Below are 17,341 nucleotides of genomic sequence, written 5' to 3'. Positions count from 1 at the left end.
GAAAAGAAAAGAAATAATTTAAAAGATTGGCTAAAACCAAGAATAAATGTACCAAATTATTATTAATTTACTATCAACCTACTCTTTTACCTAGCCCATTATTCTTCCTTTCTACCTTATAAGCGTGAGTTTCGGAAATAATTTTTATTTATAAGTACTGAAGTTACAAACTATGTGAAAATATTTTATTAATATATTCTATTGTTTTAGTTTATCAATATGTGTACATACATATATTAATTCTTTTGCGTTAAATTTTTAAAGCTACATATTATTTTCTCTTGCGTAACTTTCACTAGAAAATACATGATATTTGTTAGTTCAATTTTGTTACACACATCCATTATGTTCTTTAATATAAAAAAAGAAAACTATATAATTTTTACACTTTTAATTTGTAAAAAAGGCCTTAGAAATATGTTAGATATGTTACGCGTATAAAATCAATTGTATCGTGGAGAATGCAATGGTAGCAGCAGCGCGCCAATCAGATTGTAGAAAGGCGCTAGCAGTTCCAAGCTGAATTGTGATTGGTTCAACGTAGCCCCTATTCCAGTGTATAAAAGGAATGCGTCCTCACTGCGCTCAGTATTCTCTGAAAGAGCGAGTCGTACGGTTGTATTCATCTACGATAATTCGAAGATTTGAAGCATCATCATGCCGCCGAAAGTTAGTGGAAAAGCTGTGAAGAAAGCTGGTAAGGCTCAGAAGAATATTAGTAAAGCTGACAAGAAGAAGAAGAGGAGGAGGAAGGAAAGCTACGCTATTTACATTTACAAGGTGTTGAAACAAGTACACCCTGACACCGGTATATCCAGCAAAGCGATGAGCATCATGAACAGTTTCGTCAATGATGTCTTCGAACGCATTGCAGCAGAAGCATCAAGATTGGCGCATTACAACAAACGTTCTACAATTACATCTCGTGAAATTCAAACCGCTGTAAGACTTTTACTTCCCGGAGAATTAGCAAAACACGCAGTCAGCGAAGGCACCAAAGCAGTCACCAAGTACACCAGCTCAAAATAGACAGTCACAAACTGTTTAAGAAACAAAAACGGTCCTTTTCAGGACCAAAAAATTTTCAAACATGATGGAACATTTACTTACGTTCTGAACATAATGTGCAGTACGAAACTTTATATTTTGTTCATATACGTACACTTTGCTTTAGATTATTTTACCATGAGATAAAATAGTAGTGAATATATTTTGTATATTTTGATTATTTTAAATTCAATATTATGCATGCATATGCAGGCTTCGAATTATGCAAATTTTGATACTGTGATAGCGCATTTTAGTAGCGTTATATATATATATATATATACACACACACAATATATATATAAGAAATTAAGGTAGAATGATCTTGTTTATTGTAAGATTGATCTTTTGTTAATACAATGATTAATAATACAATTTTATGTAGAATAACTTTCTATTTCTTAATTGCATAATTATTTGTAAAAGAGAAATCATTTGATGCTTGAATATACTTCAGTTTAATTGTATGATTTTCATTGATAAAATGAAATTACATTTTCGTACCTTTTATATTCTAATAATGGATATATAGATATGATTCATCATGATAGATTCATCATGAATCACGATAGTGATTGTTAGGTAATTGATTATTATAATAATATGAATGTATTAAATATAAGTAAATGCGGCTAAAATTTAACCTTAAAATGTAAACATTAAAGATAACCTTATTTAGATTTATTTCTTTAAAAGTTGAAAATTTTGCGCACTCTTTGATAAGTGTGAAGTTACGTATGATACTCATTTTGTTTTTCACCAGATCGTGACCGAGTAACGAAATTCCCTAAAAAGTTTATTAATCACGTATGCTAGGTTTTCAAAACGTGTGTATGCCAATAACTTTCTATGATAGTACGTATACTACTTGCGTAGTATAGAAACGTTGTGATTACAGCTACAAAGGTAGTAGCGGGATTATTGCGAGTGATTCATTTGTACTTACGTTTATTTATAAGAATTTTAAGTGGTCTAATATTTGATACGGTAGTTAAAAAAATTTCGTGGAAGTTTCTTTATTAATCAGTGACAAACTAACGTATTTGTGAAAAACTGTAAACATGTCTGACGAGAAGAAGGTAATATTTTCTAACCTTAAAATTGATGCAATGGTAAGTGATGATTCAAGAACATCCTTTGTTACAGGAAACTAAAGCAGAATCCGAGCACATAAATTTAAAAGTATTGGGACAAGATAGTGCAGTGGTTCAGTTTAAAATTAAGAAGCATACACCACTCAGGAAATTAATGAATGCCTACTGTGATCGCGTGGTAAGAGTCTGTATTTAATTTATTATTATAATTTGAAGTTACACCCTTGAATTATAAAATGGCGTGTATATAATTTATGTACCTTTGTATAGATAAATATCTATATTATATCTATATCTATATCTAAATAATCTAAACAATTAGAAATCATTATATTTGTAGTAGTAAGAGTATTATATTTTTATATAGGGCTTGGCGATAGCAGCTGTAAGGTTTAGATTTGATGGAGAACCCATAAACGAATTAGATACACCAACAACCCTTGAGATGGAAGAAGGAGACACAATAGAAGTTTATCAGCAACAAACAGGAGGATTGTGTTGAGATTTAAGATTGTCCTTCGATAGTTTAAAAATGGACTTGATAAAAAATTTCTGTTCCAGTGCTTACTTCAGAAAAGAGGCGTGAATTATATTTCATTTTTCCTGATACAACAAAATGCTTCGTTTCATAATGTAATGTGAGGAAAACTGTCTACACATTTTGTATATTTTAAACTTAACATCTATTAGGTTGTAGCATAAATAAATTCGGTCAAATAAAGAAAAATATTGAGTTTAACCGAACTTACTTATGTCGCAACCCAATATGTATAGTTTGATCTACATGTTGGTTTTATCTGAAAAGTCACTTTTTTACACACATTTTATATTTCGTAAAATAATAACTTAAGATTACAATCATTTTTTGCATTGTATTATTACTTGAGATTTTTAATTATTCTGCTTCCTTTCTATTTATAAAAATTAGAAGAACTCTATTTTCTCATAATGCATCAGTTCAATATATATTAATTTGGCTGAAAGTATTGCAAAACAGGCTTACCGCTATGTTACTGTTAGGAATATACATTCTAAATGGAGGTACATTAGTTGCCTCTTCAGCATTTTGCACTATGTAGAAAAACATCTACATCATACAAACACATGTTATTTACAATACATAAGATTCTTTGTAAATGATTTTCATAAAAAAAAATTTACTAATGTAAAATCTCAAATTCTCTTAATAAATTTCATCTTTATAGGTGCATCTGTTTATTATAACGATGTACAGGTAGGACAATGGCGAAGAACGTTATTAGAAAAGTATTGTGTTAATATTTAATAATGTAACTATTTTTAACAAGTTCGTAAAAATTTCGTTTGTGTTTCACAATTCAACCCTAGTGTTAACATTACATTTTTACTTTCCATGAAAATAATATTACTTTGTATATGAACAAATAATAAATTGTGTCTTATCTTTTCTATAACAGCTTATTTTTCAGTCATATTCATTTTCTTTCGAGGCAAGTTATAGAATTCTTAAATTTGTCAACTTATATAAACCGGTATAATTTACTTTTACAAAAATAGGTTCTAAATATCTTTATATCAAAGAAAATGTCTTTATATCATTATTCAATAAATTTAAAGTAATTATTATCATAATGTTTATAGCATGTAGTGAAGTTGCGGTCAACAATTAAAAAATGTACCTATCAGTTTTTTACCAATATCGTTTTGTAGTTTGTCCAATACTAACATTGAAAGTACCTAGGATAATTATCACCACGGTTGTATATATAGGTCTAGAACGTGCGCCAAATATAAAAATACTAAATCTATGTGTACATATCTGATTTGGATCTTGTAATTTTGTTAAAACTTTTTGTTGGAAATAATAATACATATTTAATAACAGTTTATAATTAATATTCATTTAAACAACATTTTTCTATACTAGATGAAATATTGTATATGTATTTACTTTAAATAAACGGAGAAAAATTATGAAAAATAGTTTAGTTCAATCATTAATTAAGCTCAGTTTAAGTGGTTTAGTTTATATCCTTTATCTTCAATGCTTTCACCGAAGGATGGCGCTAAATACAAAATCCTAGATTCTCGATCGCAGTGTTCTATAGTGACCGATTTGTAAAGCACCACTTCCGACATTAAGAGCCTTACCCTCTCCATTGGTGTTTACAATCTTGTGTACACGACCGTGCTTACCAGAGGAAACCTACGGAAAGGAAATTCCTCTTTGTTACCACCTATCACTCATGGACATAGGAATATCCTATAAACTTTATTCTATTTCTAGGGAGTTTATTTTTTAAATGTTGTAAGAAATACCAAATATAATTTCAATCATTTAATCGTTCTCGTCAGAGAATCAGTCTACCTAATATGTTAAAGAACATGGCGGTTAGTTGATGCAAAGGTCTACGTAAACAAAACGTTGCTTCGCTAATTTTGTAATTAATAAAAGTTTGTAAATAGTAAAATCATAATAAATATATATAAGTGTATATGCATAATGAACTATAAATAAATAAATGTATGATATACAATTAAGAACTGTGTAATTAATATATGCTAGTACTATACGTCTACTGTATATTCGAAAAACCGATATCTTTTTATGAAAATTTAACATCATACTAATTTCTTGAATTTTAACTATAACAAAATGGCCGATTCTGAAGAAGAAAATGATAAAGACATAACGTCTGGGATCAATATGACTGGTTTTTTGTTTGGCAACATTGATGACAATGGTCAACTGGAAGATGATATTCTTGATCCAGAGGCAAAGCAACATATAGCTTCACTGAATAGGCTTGGATTAAGTTCGTTTATTCGTGAAATGATGCAAAATGATGATATCACGGAGGAAAAAGAAAATGAATCTAACGATAAGCCTGAAGAAAAAAATGATATGATTGACGAGAAAGATACCAGTTACGTTAAGAAATCACCTAGTGCTCTTGACTTTTTTGATATAAATGAATTAGCAGAGGATGAAAGAGAAGAAAGTGGTAAATATAACAAAAATATAACTATCAAACGATTTTTTTAGTTAAAAATAAAATTTTATAGACATATATAAATATAAATATTACTTTAATGAATAGGTAAGCAAGACATGTTTGAAGTAAAAACTGAAAAGGAAAATGCTGATTATGATGCTGATGATGAAGAGGTTGTTAATAAATCTGATACGCAATTAATGCCACCTCCTCCAATTCCCGAAGAAAAAGAAGCACTTACTGCAGAAGAAGCAGAAGCTGCACGTCAGCGTAAATTAGAAACCCCTCTTGCTTCTATGCTACCATCAAAATATGCCAATGTTGATGTTACTGAATTGTTTCCTGATTTTCGAGCTAATAAAGTTTTGAGGTTTTCAAGATTATTTGGTCCAGGAAAACCTAGTAGTCTTCCACAAATATGGAAAGGTGTTAAAAGGAGACGTAAAAAGAAACGACATCATGATATTAGAGATTCTGATTCTGGCTCTGATCAAGAGGAAAAAAAAGCAAAGTTTAAAGTATGTACAAATAGTGATTCAATTTTATAGTGTATCAATTGTATGTTAATTAAATATTTATGTGTATATTAGGGCTGGATGATGCAATATGGTCCAGACCCAACACCAGATATATGTCGTTCCGATGATGAAACAAAATTATTAATGCCAGTAGAAGATAAAGAACAAGTTGATAAATCAGGCGAAACTGGAGAAAATGGAGATATGGGGCCAAAAGTTGCAGATTGGCGATTTGGTCCTGCACAGCTTTGGTATGATATGCTTCAAGTTCCAGAAACAGGGGATGGTTTTAACTATGGATTTAAAATCGTTGACAAGGTATTTAATTTGTATATATATCAAAATATGAAATATCAAACATAATTTTGAAGTTGTAATTTAATATTTCTACAAATCAATTTATCATGGATAATGCTATTGTTATATTTCTAATAGTTAGATGAACAAAGTAATAAAGATAATAAAGATACCAAAGACACTAATGAGGAATTTTCTGATGATGCATTTTTAATGGTATCACAATTACACTGGGAAGATGATGTCATATGGAATGGTGATGATATAAAGCATAAGGTACGTAATATCTTAGTGTAAGATATTCTTAATTAAATATTTATATAAGTTAACAAGTAAGAATATAAATACTTTAAAAGGTATTACAGAAATTAAATAGTAAAAATAATGCAGCTGGATGGGTACCATCCAGTGGGAACAGAACTGCTCAGGCATTCAGTCAACCAGGGAAAGGAGCACCTGTACAGGTCGCATCAAACGTTCGATTAGCCACTTCGCAAATTACAACTCCATTACACATGCAATCTCAGAAAACTAAATTGTAAGCAAAGTAGTAATCTATTTGTTATATTATACTAGAAAATTACTGCATATATAATTTTTTTTCATTTTTCTACTTTTATCAATTCTTCTTTTACTTCTACTTTTATCAATAGGAACATGAATAAAGGGAATCAGCAACAAAATCGGGAAGAAAATTACGATGATACTTGGTACTCTATTTTTCCTGTAGAAAATGAAGAATTGGTGTATGGACTTTGGGAAGAAGAAGTAATTTGGGATCCTGAGAATATGAAGAAGATACCAAAGCCTAAAATTCTTACTTTGGATCCAAATGATGAGAATATTGTTCTTGGTATTCCTGATGACATAGATCCAGCACTGATTCATAAAGATAATGGACCTCAACCAAAAGTAAAAATACCTCATCCTCATGTGAAGAAAAGTAAATTATTATTAGGAAAAGCTGGCGTAATTAACGTATTGGAAGAAGACACTCCACCTCCACCACCAAAATCACCTGATAGAGATCCATTTAATATTTCAAATGATACGTAAGTTAATAATTTAATAATTTTAATTCGCACAAAAAGAAATAATTTTATTATTTTCTGTGTTATTTAGATACTATATGCCGCGATCGTCAGAAACAACATTACGATTAAAAGTTGGAGGTGGAAATTTGATACAACATAGTACGCCAGTAGTAGAATTACGTGTTCCATTTGTTCAAACTCATATGGGCCAAATTCGGCTTCGAAATTTCCATAGACCACCTTTAAGAAGATTTAGCCACGGACCGCTTGCTCATCCTGGTCCACATTCTGTCCTGCCATTAATAAAGCATATCAAAAAGAAAGCCAAAGTATGTATTATGCTTTATTACATTATTTGTTAAGTAGGAACAAGAATTAAACGCCGTTTGTTTATTAGCAAAGAGAACAAGAAAGAATTGCATCTGGTGGAGGTGATGTCTTTTTCATGAGAACTCCTGAAGATTTAACTGGCAAAGATGGTGAATTGGTACTTATTGAATTTTCTGAAGAACATCCCCCGTTGATGAATCAAGTAGGAATGTGTTCCAAGGTGAAAAATTACTACAAGAGAAAGGCAGGCAAAGATCAAGGACCACAGAAATACAAATATGGTGAAACCGCTTATGCCCATACTAGCCCATTTCTTGGAATTCTTACACCTGGTCAAAGTATACAAGCAGTGGAAAATAATATGTATAGAGCGCCAATTTATGAGCACAAAATTCCAGAAACAGATTTCTTAGTTATAAGAACAAGGTATTTCAATAACATTTCTTTATGGAAATTATTTATAGTATGAAGAATGTATTACAACTAATAAATTTTTCTGTATACCTAGACAACAATATTATATCAGAGAAATGGATGCTTTATTCGTTGCTGGTCAAGAATGTCCATTATATGAAGTTCCAGGTCCTAATTCAAAGAGAGCTAATAATTTTGTGAGAGATTTTTTACAAGTATTTATATACAGATTATTTTGGAAATCTAATGATACGCCCCGACGTATTAAAATGGATGATATTAAAAGAGCATTTCCTTCGCATAGTGAGAGTAGTATTAGGAAACGTTTGAAACTATGTGCTGATTTTAAAAGAACAGGTATTTATTATTGCATAAGTTATACTATAAACTGTTTGAATTACCTTTGTATTATAAGTTAGTCTGACAAACATTAAACTCTTTTATATTAGGCATGGATTCAAATTGGTGGGTTATAAAACCCGACTTTAGGTTACCAACCGAAGAAGAGATTCGAGCAATGGTGTCTCCGGAACAATGCTGCGCTTATTTTAGTATGATTGCAGCTGAGCAAAGACTAAAGGATGCTGGTTATGGTGAAAAGTTCCTATTTACTCCTCAAGATGATGATGACGAAGAAATGCAATTAAAAATGGACGATGAAGTTAAAGTTGCGCCTTGGAATACGACACGAGCATACATTCAAGCTATGAAAGGTAAATGCTTGTTACAGCTAGCAGGACCAGCTGATCCAACAGGTTGTGGTGAAGGATTTTCCTATGTTCGAGTACCAAATAAACCAACGATTAGTAAGGTAAATATTTAATATTCAGTTATAATAATTCTTTTTTTTCATATTTTGTATTTTAAATCATTCGTTTTCTGACTTTAATTAGGAAGAACAAGAAGCTCAACCAAAACGGACTGTGACTGGAACTGATGCCGATTTAAGAAGGTTATCATTAAATAACGCAAAAGCGTTACTTCGAAAATTTGGTGTGCCTGAGGAAGAAATTAAAAAATTATCTCGATGGGAGGTAATCGATGTTGTTAGAACGTTGTCAACAGAAAAAGCTAAAGCTGGAGAAGAGGGCATGACTAAATTTTCACGAGGAAATCGTTACTCTATAGCTGAGCATCAAGAAAGATACAAAGAAGAATGTCAGAGAATTTTTGATTTACAAAATCGTGTTTTATCTTCTAATGAGGTTTTGAGTACAGATGAAGGCGAGAGTTCTGAAGAAGATAGTTCTGATATAGAAGAGATGGGTAAAAACATAGAAAACATGCTTTCCAACAAAAAAACTAGTACCCAATTATCACTTGAACGAGAGGAACAACAACGACATGAATTACGAAAGATGTTAATGGGTGAAGTTCAAGAACAAGATAAGAAGTCTAAAGAGAAAAAGAAGGATGACGAGGAGGACAGCCCCGTAAATAACTTTAACTCGCAACAGGGTAGAGTTCTTAAAATTTATCGGACATTTAGAAATCCAGAGGGCAAAGAATATACAAGGGTAGAATTAGTAAGGAAGTCTGCGGTAATAGATACTTATATAAAAATTAGAAATTCTAAGGATGAAACGTTTATTAAACAATTTGCAACATTGGACGAGGCACAAAAAGAAGAAATGAAGAGAGAGAAAAGAAGAATTCAGGAACAACTACGTAGGATTAAACGAAATCAAGAACGTGAACGTATGCTTGGTGGCCCAATGGCAGGAAACAATGCGTCATTGAGTAATATATTCGACCGTAGTAATACCAATACCCCAACCACTACGTCCTCAAACAGTATCCTTCCATTCTGTAATTCATTCCAATCTACTTCTTCTGCTTCTAAACATCCTAAACCGGAAGTATCTCCTACTAAACGTAAGAAACCTAAACTTAAACCAGATCTCAAACTGAAATGTGGTGCTTGTGGTAATGTAGGTCACATGCGTACGAATAAAGCTTGCCCTTTATATCAGAATAGCATAACTACAGCGCCCGTGAATGTTGCGATGACAGAAGAACAAGAGGAAGAAATTGAGAAACAGCTTAATACAGATGATCAAGATCTTGTTAATGTAGATGGAACTAAAGTGAAGTTATCGTCCAAATTAATTAAGGTAATTTATTTAGTTTTTTAAAACAGTAGTATTCTTTTAAATGATTATTATATATTAATTTATAATTTTGCTTTTGTAGCATGCTGAAGAAATGAAAAGACGCACGTTACTCTTGAAGGTGCCTAAGGAGGCAGTAAACTCTAAGAAACGAAGGAGAGCTACCGGAGATGATCATTGTGATTATCTTAAACGACAACAGAGACCTGCTAATAGACGTAGAACAGATCCTGTTGTAGTTATGTCTACAATGCTAGAAAGTATACTTAACGAAATGCGAGACCTACCTGACGTTCAACCTTTTTTATTTCCTGTTAATGCCAAAGTATGTTCTATTTTTATTAAACTGTTTTATATAAATTTATTTTATAATTGTCTGCAACTAAAGAATTTATTTACATATTTCATAAATAGGCTGTTCCTGATTATTATAAAATCATACAAAGACCTATGGATTTACAAACCATACGTGAAAATTTAAGATTAAAGAAATATCAAAGTCGAGAAGAATTTTTGGCTGACGTTAATCAGATTGTAGAAAACTCAACTCTGTATAATGGATCAAAGAGTTCATTAACGGTAGCAGCTAAGCGTATGCTGGAAACTTGTGTAGAAAGACTTGGAGAAAAGGAAGATCGTCTGATGAGATTAGAAAAAGCAATTAATCCTCTACTAGATGACAATGACCAAGTCGCCCTTACTTTTATCATAGACAATGTTGTAAATAATAAATTGAAATCTATGACAGAAGCTTGGCCATTCTTGAAACCAGTTAATAAGAAATTAGTAAAAGATTATTATAATGTTATTAAAAGACCTATGGATCTAGAAACTATATCTAAAAAGGTATCTGGTAAGTTAAACTATATTTAAAATAATGTTGCATGTTATCGATTTTTTGACAAATATTTGATTACACCTATTTCTTCCAGCGCATAAGTATCATAATCGTCATGAGTTTCTTAGGGATATTGAACAAATTTTGGAAAATTGTACAGTGTATAACGGAAAGGAATCTCCATTTACGCAGAAAGCAGAATTGCTAGTAAAAGTTTGTAAAGAAACATTAGATGAGGTACTCAAGGGCTTTTTTTAGGAGTATTTATTATATCTTAATTATTATATTTTAATCTTATATTCACATAATCAAATTGTCTTGCAGTATGATGAACATTTAACACAATTAGAAAATAACATACTATTGGTACAAAAGCGAGCAATGGAGCAAGCAGACATTGATCCTTCATGGCTTGGACCAGATGAGGAAAATTATACCATTGTAGAGCCTGAATTTAGAGGGGTACAATATTTATCCATAAAAAACAGATGTTTAGTTTTCTCCTATAAGAAATTTTGTAAATTATGGTGTTTTTTTTAGAGTCAAACAAGTTCGCCAGAAAATCCATTCGGTAAATCGAATATGGATGATTTTGATTTTGTGGACGTGGAAGGCGACATGGAAGGCGATGGTAGTAGAAGCGTAAATTCGAAAAAGAAAGATGTCCTTGAAGAAGGTAGAGAAGATTTTATAAAATTATCTTTAAATGTATATCTTTAAATGAAAACGTCATTGTATACTTCGTTACAGATTTACAATTCTCTAGCGAAGATGAATTTGATGAGGTTCCATTTGGTACGGATGAACAGTCGGAAAATGCGGAAATGGAAACACTTGAGCTAAATGAAGTTAGAGAAGGTACAGAAAGTGGAGTAGTATTAGCAGATGATGATAGTCAACAAGCAGCGGAAGCTATGGTTCAATTGGGTAATGTCGGCTTTTATATGGCAGACCAACAATTGCTTCAGCAAGGTTGGTAATTGGAATGAAATACTTTATAAATTTATTTATCATTTTATCATTTCATTAATTAAATCGTATGTTTCTTAAATTATAGATGAAAGTATGGATGTTGATCCTAATTACGATCCTTCAGACTTCTTGTTAGCTGGTTTACCAGCAAGAGATGAAAAAAGTGAAAACAAGATACAAGACGACCTTGCTGTCTCTGAAAGTGATGATGATACAGAAAATAACGCAAAACAAAAACAAAAAACGCCACAACAATTACCGCAACCAGAGGAGGATGTTGGTGGTGATCTTTGGTTCTAAAAAAATGTTATTATTCCTTTTAGCAATAATGCTATTTTGTAGTTTACTTCTTAAATCAGAAGACTTGTATTACAAAACGCAATGGGAGAAAAAATGCAAGATATTTATTTCTTATAGGAATAATTACATTTCAACATTTGAAATTGAATGAAATATGTATGTTTTGTTATTTAGATATGATTTTGTAAAAAGAAAAATGAACATCTAATGCATATCTGTGAATATTATATATACATATATGTAAATACATAGTGAGAAATTGTTTTTTAAATATCATGTGTATATTTGTTCCTTCATATAGAGCGAGGACATCTATATAAGATTTATAAAGAAAAATAATTGAATAGAAAAAGCTGCAAATTCAGTTATATTTACTTAGAACTTAGTTCTAATCAAAATTCTGTTTGTAATGTTCCTTTACAGATATTAATATAATATTATTTAATAATGATTAGTGACGAAGAATTGAAAACTAGAATGGATTATATACTTGAAATGTGTTCTACATCTCTAGATTCACAACGCGAACAAGACAAAATGTTTGACAATATAATTAGAATAACAAAAAATGCATTACAAGAGCAGCTGTTGACTTACGAACCAAACGCTATTATTATATGTATTCTTAAACTCCTCTTGTATTATAATGAAACTTATTTTCAAACGTATAACATGTGCGAATGGAAACGACGAAGAAAATGTCGACTTACGAGAGAATGTTACATTACTTTATTGCAAATATACATTCCTCAAAAGTCTAAGGAAATTCTAGAAACTGTAATTAACACGATTTATGAAAATAAGCTTTGGGAGTTTGAAACCTTTTGTTTTGAACTTATGTATAATTTATTGGAATATGGTATTAATGCATCATCAATGATTCATATTATATGGGACAGAATCGAATCTCCAAATATAAATATAGAAGATACAAGAAAAATTATAAGAATATTATACGAATTATTAGATGTTTATAATTGGCCAGATACATATGAAACAATAGTAGTTATTGAAAGAATTTTAAATCTTTTTTATATTTCTATAACTAGTGCACATGCAACTGTTGATTTTTTACCATATGCAACACTTAAAAAAGGTTTGGAAGTCTGCATTATTAATATGGTAAAACATGTATATAATGATCATCTTCTGATCATAGTTCAACATATGTGTTCATGGGTTGTTGAGAAAGGAATGACTGATGAAATTATTCTAGAATTTGGTAGTACACTTGAATACACAGCCTACATACATGAAGTAACTCTATATGAAAAAACATTAACTCCAAAAATATTTCCATTATTAATGGAAATGATAGCATCAACAAATAAAATAACTAATTTATTAGGTAACAGAGTTATTCAATATTTGCTTGATAGAAAAGGAAATAAAATGAATTTTAATACACCTAAAATATTTTTCGAAGATACTCAATTTGATCTCAGCATAGGTCCATGTTTTAAAGAAGATAAGCTATTCTGTAAACTTCACAGAGAAATTTTGCATGATAGCCTTCTAAAAAGTATCATAATTCATTGTACATCTCGTATGAATTTAGAATCAACTTATTGTACGATATGTCTGATTGCTGTAGAGGTACCATGTGGATTTACAGCAGCAGCTCTGGTTTGTCTCTTAATGAATTTGCAAGATGTAACTTTGAAGCGAAATAGACATGATGAAGTATCTTATCATTTACATGCGACAGTGATAGCAATTATGTCTCTTTTATGTTGGATTCATAAAGCTAAAGTATTTTACGAATATGTGAATAAAGTAATGATGGAAAGGGCACAATGGGCTCCACATCTAAATCCTCCTATTCAATCTCAATATAATTTCGCAGCACATCATATACTTTGGAACAAGCCAGAATTGTTTTTTATAGATTGGGAAGCTCGTTATGGTTTGTGGAAATGTTTTCGTTTACGCGAAACTGAAGAGACACCGGAAGTGTGAATATTTACCGAAAATTATGATACATGTATATATTATGAAACTAAAATAAATATTATGTGACTATTGAATATCAAGATTCTATGTGATATTACAAACATTAATAAATGATTTCAATTACCGATATTTTTATACTTTTCTTAATAACTATCACTCTTAGTTCACAGTTTAGGCATGAAATTGGACAATTTTTCTTATAATAAACCTATAATCATCAAATTACTCATACAAATAATTGTCATCAAAATGGCTGTGTTTCGACATTAAATAGCGTAATTCATAGTATTACGCATTAAACAAAGGCAATAAAAATTGACAGTGTGTGGTATTATATTAAATATCTTGTCATAATCTGTACTTTCTAAATGTGAAACAATATTAGTATAATCCAAGTTTGTTTGTAATTAAAAAGCATGATAATTTATCTCAAGTTATTGATATTTGTTCCTCCATCTTACATCATTCTGAACACTTTTTGATTCGTCAAAACATTTATTTTATAAACTATAAATTGTAATTTAAAATTAGACATGAATTGTTTGAAAATTGATGAAATATTGCTTTCTAATCCTCGAGAAACTCTGAAAAAGTGGTGACAATGAAGTTAAATGAATTTTTTAAGCGTATGTTATAGTGCAATTATTAAAATCGTATTGTTTACATAACGAACATCAGCTTCGGTGGATTATTTTCGTCATATCGTCAAATTGCGTTTCAATAAAGGTTAACTTTTTAAATAAATTATAATGTTTATTGTTCCTTTATTATCAGTGTATCCTTTGTGACAATATATTGTTTTAAAGAAAACAAAGTTTTAACATGTATATAACTTAATATGCAAATTTTTATTATTAATTTCAATTGTATAAATACTAAATAAAGTTTGTTTAAATAATATTGCTTAGAATAAAGTACAATAAAAGTTGTATAAGTTACTAGTATTTATGAATAATAATTTTTGTTATAAATATTTATTTTTCAGTTATTCAAACATTTGTAAAACGTTTTAGAAAGAAAGAATAAAGAAACAATGTCTGGAGAACAGTTTTCCTTAGTTTGGAATAGTTTCCCAAGAAATTTATCCTCTGGATTATATACATTATTAACCGATGAGCAATTAGTAGACGTAACATTAGCTGCAGAGGGTCAAATACTACGTGCACATAAGTTAATATTGTCAGTTTGTAGTACATACTTCAGGGAATTGTTCAAGGTATATTTAAACTTATTTCATATAGTTTACGTTTATATATTCTATAGTATTAAAGTACTTGTAATAATACAGGGAAACTCTTGTAAACATCCGATTGTGATTTTAAAAGATGTCAATTACCGTGATCTGTCAGCAATGCTTCACTTTATGTATCAAGGAGAAGTTAACATTAAGCAAGAAGATATTGCCAGTTTTTTGAAAGTTGCAGAAACTTTACAAATAAAAGGTTTAACTACAGAAACAGAAGAGGTACGTTCGATCAGACATACAAATTTAAAGGATAATAAGATAAATAAAAGAATGAATTTTATTTTATAGAAACTTGGAGAAACTTTAACAAAGAATGCAGGGAACTTGGATCAAATATTTAATACAGAAAATAGCAGTATTAATTGTATTAATTCAGATACAAATGCTCCTACTTCTGAGGAACAAGGACAATTTGTACAGAAAAATCAGCAATGCAAAAACCAATTATCAAAAGATGAATTACACAGTAACGAATTTATAGAGAATACAAGTGTCAGCGACATGTGTTGTCAACAGGAATCTAATTCAATTCATAATATACAAGATATACAAAACAACAGTTCGACAAGTATAGAAGAGGAACCATTAGACTGCACAGCTGATATAAGTCATATAGAATCAGCAAAGCAAGGACCACTGGATTATACGCTCGACATAGATACAGAAGCAGGATATAAAACATGTTTGCCTAACGAGACATTTTATAAACCTGAAGAAAATTTACAGACAAAAGGTATTATTTTTACATGTTTTATTAGTGTAATCATTTCAAAAGTTATGTAATTAGTAGGCTGATGACTATAAAGACATCATTCGGAGCTGAAAAATATTACATTTGCTGAATGAATGAGTACTTAGAAAATGAGTACTAGAGAAAACAAGATGATTAAAATTAGCGAAGAGACTACAGTTACTGGCTGTTGATGCAAAAGATTTGACACACTCAACTGTTTTCGTCGATGGATATACAGTTGTACAAATTTTTTTAGTATATGTAGCACAAATTAATTTTACAATGGAATCAATTATATATTTGCATGCTTATTTACTGGGTGTTTCAAATCTCAATTTTATACAATTCAATACCGCAGGATGGTAAATGTTTAAATGAAAAATATTATATCTTACAGACTATGTACCAGATATGCAATTAGTTCCCTACAATCAAAATACACAAAGTCATTCATTTGGTAAGTCTTTAATCTCTATCTTTTTATTTTAACGATATACGTTTTTATTCTTCTGAACTTTGCTTTTTTTTATAATTTTATTTATACTTTGTTTTTATCTGGTATTAAATAACTACAATTACCGTTAGGACTCTATCAACATTTATTTAATAGGTTTAAGTAACATGACTGGTTTTGAAAGTGAATTTACGTACGAAACTGGTTGTCATAGTAAAGGTCGACGAACCGTTAAAGGTATTTCCAACAATAGTTTGCCATTGGAAACAACTTTACGCGTTGTATCCGAACTGGGCCCAACATTACGTGTGGAAAGAGGTAAGGTTATTCGAATGTATTCATGTCCATGGTGTCTTCGTCATTTCACGCGTAAGGAAAATCTGAAACTACATGTTCGATATATTCACGGTCCGCTTGAAAGTCTAACATGTAGACTTTGTGGTAATAAATATAAAAATAGTAATAGTTTACGTGTACATTCGTATCTGTATCATAATGCTAAGCGCGACAAACCTAATAAGCCAATAGTGGATGGTGGCGCATGAAATTAGAAGAAGAAACAATTGACATTGACATTTGCATAAAATTATTACATGGTACGTAAATTAAATGTAATTGCCGCAATTTTATTTATGAGAAAGGTTGTTGGCAATTAACGAGAAAATTGATAAAAACCTAATTATTTAATATTTTCTATTTATATTTCTCTGATACTATTAAGGTAACAAAAAATTGAAAAATTTGCAGAAATACAATATTCTCTTAATTAGACAGATTTAGAATCTAGATAAGATAACATATTTTATATAAAACAGGTTACTTTAAAAAAGAAGAACCATTGTAAACATACATATATGTATATTAATATATCATTTTGTAAATATATATACATTTGTAATAAAATAAAAGATTTGCATTTGTGTATCCTTTTTACCTATCAAGGTATCGTAACACACTCATCGTTACCATACAAAATCACAAAATACTGAATGATAAATTTGTATTTTATTGCTTTAATGATCTTT

The 17,341-nt window shown here is 30.2% G+C and overlaps 5 protein-coding genes and 1 long non-coding RNA gene across 9 annotated transcripts; 5 read left to right on the top strand and 1 right to left on the bottom strand.

Annotated features, from left to right (window-relative positions):
* Nucleotides 1-399: 399 nt before the first annotated feature.
* LOC126866624 (histone H2B-like) lies at nucleotides 400-1,514 on the top strand. Its single transcript, XM_050620475.1, has one exon. It carries the CDS (start codon nucleotides 658-660, stop codon nucleotides 1,027-1,029), a length of 372 nt encoding a protein of 123 aa, XP_050476432.1. The 5' UTR covers nucleotides 400-657; the 3' UTR covers nucleotides 1,030-1,514.
* Nucleotides 1,515-1,795: 281 nt separating this feature from the next.
* On the top strand, nucleotides 1,796-3,574 carry LOC126867019 (small ubiquitin-related modifier 3). The gene is made up of 3 exons (XM_050621145.1): nucleotides 1,796-2,126; nucleotides 2,194-2,319; nucleotides 2,509-3,574. The coding sequence occupies exons 1-3, from the start codon at nucleotides 2,109-2,111 to the stop codon at nucleotides 2,641-2,643; spliced, it is 279 nt and encodes a 92-aa protein (XP_050477102.1). The 5' UTR covers nucleotides 1,796-2,108; the 3' UTR covers nucleotides 2,644-3,574.
* On the bottom strand, nucleotides 3,411-14,108 carry LOC126867325 (uncharacterized). Its single transcript, XR_007690212.1, has 2 exons — nucleotides 14,008-14,108; nucleotides 3,411-4,326 (listed from the first exon to the last, which is right to left on the bottom strand). It is a non-coding gene; the product is annotated as an uncharacterized LOC126867325 (long non-coding RNA).
* Nucleotides 4,425-12,201, top strand: LOC126867109 (transcription initiation factor TFIID subunit 1). Of its 3 annotated transcripts, XM_050623314.1 has the most exons (19): nucleotides 4,425-5,125; nucleotides 5,222-5,634; nucleotides 5,707-5,952; nucleotides 6,070-6,207; nucleotides 6,288-6,469; nucleotides 6,585-6,983; nucleotides 7,054-7,294; nucleotides 7,363-7,721; nucleotides 7,804-8,066; nucleotides 8,159-8,520; nucleotides 8,603-9,503; nucleotides 9,609-9,823; nucleotides 9,903-10,145; nucleotides 10,235-10,673; nucleotides 10,753-10,895; nucleotides 10,983-11,120; nucleotides 11,199-11,334; nucleotides 11,409-11,630; nucleotides 11,716-12,201. In XM_050623314.1, exons 1-19 carry the CDS (start codon nucleotides 4,777-4,779, stop codon nucleotides 11,928-11,930), a joined length of 5,604 nt encoding a protein of 1,867 aa, XP_050479271.1. In that variant the 5' UTR covers nucleotides 4,425-4,776; the 3' UTR covers nucleotides 11,931-12,201. The 3 variants fall into 3 exon arrangements, with proteins under 3 accessions (XP_050479271.1, XP_050478447.1, XP_050477625.1); XM_050622490.1 differs by having other exon boundaries at nucleotides 4,426-5,125; nucleotides 6,297-6,469; nucleotides 8,603-9,823; XM_050621668.1 differs by having other exon boundaries at nucleotides 4,428-5,125; nucleotides 8,603-9,823.
* LOC126864641 (uncharacterized) lies at nucleotides 12,351-14,609 on the top strand. Its single transcript, XM_050616216.1, has one exon. It carries the CDS (start codon nucleotides 12,378-12,380, stop codon nucleotides 13,887-13,889), a length of 1,512 nt encoding a protein of 503 aa, XP_050472173.1. The 5' UTR covers nucleotides 12,351-12,377; the 3' UTR covers nucleotides 13,890-14,609.
* LOC126865364 (protein abrupt-like) lies at nucleotides 14,133-17,232 on the top strand. 2 transcript variants are annotated; one of them, XM_050617915.1, is made up of 6 exons: nucleotides 14,133-14,609; nucleotides 14,897-15,099; nucleotides 15,172-15,348; nucleotides 15,418-15,862; nucleotides 16,260-16,319; nucleotides 16,473-17,232. In XM_050617915.1, the coding sequence occupies exons 2-6, from the start codon at nucleotides 14,917-14,919 to the stop codon at nucleotides 16,859-16,861; spliced, it is 1,254 nt and encodes a 417-aa protein (XP_050473872.1). In that variant the 5' UTR covers nucleotides 14,133-14,609; nucleotides 14,897-14,916; the 3' UTR covers nucleotides 16,862-17,232. The 2 variants fall into 2 exon arrangements, with proteins under 2 accessions (XP_050473872.1, XP_050473785.1); XM_050617828.1 differs by having other exon boundaries at nucleotides 14,135-14,609; nucleotides 14,869-15,099.
* Nucleotides 17,233-17,341: the final 109 nt, after the last annotated feature.

Source organism: Bombus huntii, chromosome 1, assembly GCF_024542735.1.
Source record: "Bombus huntii isolate Logan2020A chromosome 1, iyBomHunt1.1, whole genome shotgun sequence".
NCBI classification, from domain to species: Eukaryota; Metazoa; Arthropoda; class Insecta; order Hymenoptera; family Apidae; genus Bombus; species Bombus huntii.
Note: the sequence above shows the minus strand (reverse complement) of the source record. Positions and strands in the feature narration are given on the sequence as shown.